This window comes from Pteronotus mesoamericanus, unplaced genomic scaffold (assembly GCF_021234165.1).
Source record: "Pteronotus mesoamericanus isolate MK-2021 breed Mesoamerican mustached bat unplaced genomic scaffold, CSHL_Meso_final scaffold_507, whole genome shotgun sequence".
Lineage (NCBI taxonomy): Eukaryota > Metazoa > Chordata > Mammalia > Chiroptera > Mormoopidae > Pteronotus > Pteronotus mesoamericanus.
Genome location: NW_026555319.1, coordinates 17874972 through 17881744, shown reverse-complemented (window position 1 = coordinate 17881744; position 6773 = coordinate 17874972). Strand labels below are relative to the sequence as shown.

The 6773-nt window shown below is 52.7% G+C and overlaps 1 gene segment (V, D, J or C); it reads right to left on the bottom strand.

Annotated features, from left to right (window-relative positions):
* Nucleotides 1-4081: 4081 nt before the first annotated feature.
* LOC129087244 (immunoglobulin lambda variable 1-40-like) lies at nt 4082-4688 on the bottom strand. The segment is given in 2 exon segments: nt 4082-4470; nt 4602-4688. Coding segments are annotated over 2 exon segments (435 nt in total).
* Nucleotides 4689-6773: the final 2085 nt, after the last annotated feature.

The window sequence follows — 6773 nt, the reverse complement described above, 5'->3', positions numbered from 1 at the left end:
TCTTCCTGATTGGGTGCCACCCTGGTGTGCCCTGGGGGGAGGTCTGGAATGAGGCAGATGCTGCGACCTCACACAGACCCCTGACTGCACAGCCACCTGACAGCGAGGGGGCTGAGGTGACCTCAGTCCTGATTTCTTCCCCTGGGAGCTGGGATCGGAATGGTGGGCGACCCGTGCGAGGTCCCGCCCTCCTGCCCCAATGGACTTGTATTTCCCGAACCTAAACGCGTCCTTCCGAACTGTTTCCGACCTCTCCAGTGAAATCCCGTCCTGCCTCCCTAGGAGACCTTACCGGGCCTCCTCCCTCCGGCACTGAGACCACTAGGGGATCGCAGAGCCCGTGTCAGCGGTGCCAAGGGTCAGGACTCTCCCATGGACACAGCCCTGTCAACTCTCCGGGTGCAGCAGTCGGGGGACCAAGGCTGGAGCTGGCGGCCAGGCCTGGGGGCCAACTGCCCTTGCTCTCCATTGTCATTAAATACATGGAGCACCTTCCATGTCACTGCAGATTTTGAGGAGAAAGGCCACCGCACCCCCCTTAAATGGTCAGATTTATCCCAACAAGAGATACAACAAAAAAAGAAAAAATATGCCTCATAATTAGAATCAGATCAAGACAGTCACCTGGCACCTAGCCTAGTGGGGTGAGCGCCCGGGGCATTTTACAGCCTGTTTCCTGACCCCTCTCCTGTGGGGCAGGAGGAGCGGAGGGAAGTGGGGAGACTGGGAGGGGACGGAGGGGAGGGAGAGGAGACAAAACGCAGCCAGGATGCGGTGGAGAAAAGCCCCCAGTTCTTTTCAGCACTCTGTGAAATGAAAATATGATGAAATATTCATTTCTAAATTGCCGGTAACTGGATTGATGAAATTGGCACAGATTTTTATTCTCATCATTGTGGTTGTGACACCCAACTTTCTTCAGACAGAATGATTCCTACGCAAGCATTGGGTGCGTATAGTAACCAAAGGTACATTTGGTGCAGTAGAGACAATTACGTATAATTATATACATTATATCTTGACATGAGAAGGATCTAAAACGTAAGGTAAAAATAAATCATTCAAAAATAATTGAAATATCTCAAAGTACAAACATCAGTTTCCCCAGATGTTGTGAGAAATTAATGTCACCGAAATAAGTGAGGACTGGACCAGCAAGACGTATAAACCAAATATATGACAGTGTAGGAACTGAAGCATTTATTGTAAGTGTCATCAGGAATCAACGAGGCCCTCACCGCGGCCAGCAGGATGCCGGACCACTGGAAGGAGCCCTGAGCCCCCTTGGAAAATCGTCTGAGGTATTCTCAGGGCACGAGGGTTCCCAGCAGTTCTCTGCCGGGGGCGGGATCTGGGCTGCCATTGGCAGGGAGTGTTGAAGGGAGGGTTGCTCAGATGCGTGGGGGAGAAGAACCCAGGGCCCAGGGGCCCATCCCAAGGCAGGAAGGACTAGGCCGCAGCGCCCCCTGGTGGCGCTCGAGTGATGCTGCCTCACCCTGGTGGGAGCTTTCCTCTGGGCTGTGCTGGTCACCTCCCAAGGACCACGCTGATGCACTTTATGGACCCTGGGCTACAACATCCGTGAGTCCATGACGTAGTGTCCAGTTGCACCATCTCACTGTCTTATGGTGTGTCACAGCGACACCGCTGAGGTTTCGGAATGGGGCACCTGCCATGTGGTTCCGGACCTCCTCATATTTGCTCTCCCTCCTAAATGCGTGTTCCCATTCCTCAAAGACATCCCGTATACCCTGGCTTCAGCCCACGTCCTCCCTGGTGGTCACACAAATCTGTGTTGGTGTCACATGGATTCTACTGGGATGCTGAGGAAGTTTTCACCTATGCTCATAAATGATGCCCTGCAATTTCGAAATCGCAGACTGTAGGTGTTGGGGGGTTTCCTGCGTTTTCTATGATGAGGGCATGAGATTTCGGCTGCGTGCCCCTCTTTCAGATCTTTGAAATACCTTCTCTTTTAGAGTTCAGAGTGAACGTGAGTTTCCTAGTAAAGCAATGGGACAGAGAGTGGCTAGGCCATAGGCAGGGTATCCTGGAATACGCTCTTGAATGTTTGCCAGGGATCTGTCATTACGCTTTCTGCCTTAGATTGAGTGTCAGAGATCATTCCCAAATGCACACACACACACACGTGCACGCACACACGGGCGCGGAGAATGTGTATGATGGCAGGATTAGCAGTGTCTACCCCAGGACCGTGGAACAAGGGACAGGAGGCGGTAAAAGACCAAGACAACCCAGTCCTTGCGCGCAGATGACAAAGGTCAAGGGCAGCGTAAGTGTCCTCCACTGACGTCCTTCACTTCGCCCCAAGGAAATTCCTTGTCTGGTGAGTGAGGGAGCGAAGCGCGGAGGGATCTGGGTCATGATGGGGAAGCCGCGCACCTCTGCTTGCTCGGGCCTCGTTGCGGGAACCCTCTCAGCAGCAAGTGTGTCTTGCGCCGTGTCCAGCATGACTTCATGCAGATTTGTTCCGGAGGTGTGACAGTCTCTCTGTTTATACCTGGCCATGAGGCCGGAAGAAGAACTCTAGGAGCCGGGGAGCAGGAGCTACGAGGCACGTGTGTGAGCCCGAGCCCGCGGGTGCCGTGCCCTCCCCCGCCGTTTCCACAGGACTCTCCTGGGTTGGGGTCCTCCCCTGGGAACGCTGCCCATCCCACGGTCTGTGACAGGAAGTCTCTTCTGAGTTCCTTCTGTGTAGAGGTGACCACAGTTTGAGTGAGTGATATTGGCCATAGCTAAGATAAAATGCCACAGAGCCTTCAACCTTCATAACCTGAGAAAAGCCATACCTGCAGGGCGTCGTAGGATATCATCCATCACTAGAGAAATACAAGTCAAAACTGCAGTAAGAACCCCGTCTGATGTGGCTCCGTTGGTCGGCTGTCGTCCTACAAAGCAAAAGGCGGCTGGTTTGACTCCCCATCAGGGCACGTGCCTGCGCGGCGGGTCTGATGCCGTCGCGGCGTGGACGAGAGGCAATCGATCGATGTTTCTCTGTAAAACTGCAGTGAGATACCACTTCACCCCGACTGGAAGGGCTGATATAAGCGGAAGCATGTTAACAATTGTTGGGGAGGATGTGAAGAATCGGAAGGCCGGTACACTGCGGGCAGAAATGGCAGCAGCCCGGCCACCCTGATAAACATCTAACAGTCTCTCACAGTCACGACAAAGTTATCATGTGTCCCCGTAATTCCACTCCCAAGCGTCTACCCAGGAGAAAGGAAAACATTTATCTACTCAAAACAGAACAAGTCAGAGCCGAGGTTCCCAGCAGCGCTATGCATAATAGCCAAAGAGAAAAGACAACACAAGTATCCACCAGCAGGGGATGGGGAACAGGCATCGGTGTGCTCAGACTGCGGAGTGTTATTTGACCAAAACAAGGATTGCTGGCCCGTGCCGCAGCCTGGATGGGACCCCAAGAACACTACTCAGAAGAATTTGAGGAACACGAGGCAGGCACAAAGGACCACCCATTGTCTTCTTCCGTGTAAACAAATGTCCAGGAGAGCGAATGGAGAAATCCAGAAGGTGGGTCAGCGGTTGCTTGGGACTGACAGAGGCGTGATGAGGCGAGATTACTAAAGGGTGGGGCCTTTCCCTGAGGGATAATAAAAATGTTCTAAAATTAGAATATGGGATGGTAATACCACTCTGTCAATATGTTAAATGCTATTGTACTGTACATATAAACCAGTGAAACTTATGGCATGCAAATTAGACCTAGTAAAGTTGTGACATAAAAAATTATGAGAAGGGTCACCTGTCAGTAGCTCCTTAAAGTGGGTTTTTGCTCAAAAAATCGGACCCTCAGAGTCGGACGCTGTAAGCAGGGGTGGAGAACCCATGGCCCATGGGATGCATGTGGCCCAGGATGGCTATGAATGAGGTCCGACACGAAATCCTAGACTTCCTTAAAATGTTACGAGATTTCTGTGTGTGTGATTACATGTCGCAATGTGTTTAACGTGTGGCCCAACACAACTCTTTCCCAATGTGGACCAGAGACATCAAAACGTTGGACGCCCCTGCCTAGGGCCGGCCACAATCACACTCTTTATCTGTCCCAGGCCTTCATGGGGTTGATCACTGGGAACAGGGCAGGGTTTTGTCGCAGTTCCCCATGGGTCTGGAGCACTGTGGTATTAGTGCTGCTAGGGTCATATATAGAACAGTAATAATCCCCCTCGTCCTCAGGCTGGAGGCCAGTGATGGTCAGAGAGGCCGTGTTGCTGGACTTGGAGCCGGAGAACCGATCTGGGATCCCTGAGGGCCGAGTAGTTCCAAGCATCACAGTTTTGGGGGCAGCCCCAGGAACCTGTTGGTACCAGCCTGCACCAAGTAGTCTAATAGCAGGGCTGCTTCCAGTGCAGGTGAGGGTGACCGTCTGTCCCACAGACCCTGACACCGAGGCTTCCTGTGTCAGCCCAGACTGCGCCCAGGACCCTGGAACAGAAAAGTGGACACACAGGGACGTGAGCCTGGGGTTATGTCTCAGAGCGTCTTCCCAGTAAAAGGAAAAACTGTATCCCAGGTGTCGCCCACGGTCACTTGTCCGGCTCCCCTCCGTCAGTCACCTGAGCAGTGAGCCAGGAGGGCGAGGAGGAGAGGGGTCCAGGCCATGGTGGAGGTGCCCACGCTCTGCTTCTGAGCCTACGAGGCCGAGAGCGGCCCAACGTCTCTCTTATCTTGTCCCCTCGTGGGAGGGCAGAGAGGAGCCTTTCATGCAAATTGTTTCCTCCTCCTGGGTCCCTGGGGATAAAGGTGGTGGCGGCTGAGTGTGCGTGAGGCTGCAAGAGCCTCTCTGGGGGGCCCTGGGAGGTCACAGCTGCTGGTCCCCAGTGAGCACAGAGCAGAGAGCACAGGGCCCTGGCCCTGGTTTCCCAGCTGAGACCCCCACAGACCCTCAGGGATGGGCCCACAGCGCCCCCTGCTGTTTTAGTGTCCAGAATTTCTTATGAATGGGACTGAGAGGCAAGAGCCCAGGGGACAGAGTGAGGCTCTGGGCTTCAGCCCTGCCTGGGGCGCCACCCTTCCCGCACTCCGTGGGGGCTTCTCCTCCCCCAGGGCTCCTCCTGTGCTACAGGTGTCCCCATGCTTTACTCTAAAGACGTGACCTCCTACCATTTCGATAATGATGTTGTTGGACCAGAGGTGCCTCAACCTTAAGAGTGAACGTGTCCTCCATTCAGAGAACAGAAGGACAGAGGGCACAAAGACGGCCCCACCCCACACCGTCTATTTCAGGGCCTGGGGTGACCAGCTCCTCCCTCTCTCCTCACTGATGTCTGACGCATCATGGTGTTTATTCGCCGCTCAGTAATTTATTTTAATTCACACACATGAAGTCATGAATAAAAAAGAAAACTCAAACATTCTCTCTCCTTAACCCATGTCAACCATGTGTGCCCCTCTTGCATCTGGACCAGGACCATCCAACCAAATCCCCAACCGGAAGCATGGGAGCCATCTCAGACCCATCCACGTACCCCTCACTAAACCTCCAGCACGGCCCAGGGCCAGCGTTTCCCATGCTCTTCACCCTCACTCTCCTCCCCGAGACGTGGCCACTATCTTCTGCTGCAGGATGGGATGGGTTCTTCTCCCGACCTGTCTTACTGCTCTACTCACCTTATTCCCTTCGCAGCTGGGATTTTGGTAAGCAGACACCTACATATGCATGTCAGTCCCCAACAGCAGTACTACCATGACCATGTTTTTCCTTGTTAGCAGAAGTCATCACAACTACCTGGCCTCCAGCTGCCTCCTCAGCTCTCCTGCCACTTTCTCGGAGCTCCCCCTGGTACCCTCCGTACTCCTTACCCCATTGCATAGCCCAAAGGCCACTGTCCCCATTTATTTGCATGACCAATACGTCCTTCTTTGCGTTCTTACCTGTTACTATAACAAGTGGCCCCTCACCCGTAACACCCATCTCACTCCCACTTACTCTGAATATGTGCTATTGGACACCACTCCTATTGAGTGGGGTTCTTTTGTCTCAATTCCCCACCTTGTGCCCCGAAGCTCTGCAGACACCCCTTACGTGGGTGCCTTTGTCTCACTTAACTTGCCTCATAGCACATCTTCAGTGTCCAGGAAGAAGCAGACATAGAAGTGTAAGTACACAACTGCAATATTTTTGGTTGCGGTTTTAATGAAGAAGAGATTTACAAGACTTTCAGGTAAAAATTTAATTGCGTCACATTATTGGGCACCCAAGTGTATATCCCAGAATGGGGACTTCAGATCCCGCTCCCCCTTAGGACAGCCCCACAGCGCCCCCTGCCCGGTACACATTCCAATCTCTCCAGGGTATGAGCCGCCTGAGGAATATAAGCACAAGATGCTTGATTTGGATTGTTTCACCCATCACTGTGAATCTCACTGGTCAGGGATCCTGGATATTTGAAAAGTGAAAAGACTGTTCTCTATTCTCCAGGACACACCTGTGGGATCTTTGCATAAACTTGAGCTTGTGGAATCTTAGAATTTCACAACAATTTGAAGTTGTTTAAACAGAATATGTCACTTGACTTGAGGAAGAAGGTTAAAGCTTAAAACAAAAGGAGGTTGATCCTAATTGCGCACACAAACCACACGCTCCTCGCGGCTCCCAGTGGCCCACGTGATGGGCGATGGAGCCACGTGGCAAGGGGTGTTACTCTCTGAATCCCACCCGCGTCTTTCCTCTGAGAGTTTTGCCTTTCTTGGGCTTTGCTGATACCCTGGTGCCCATGGAGAATCAC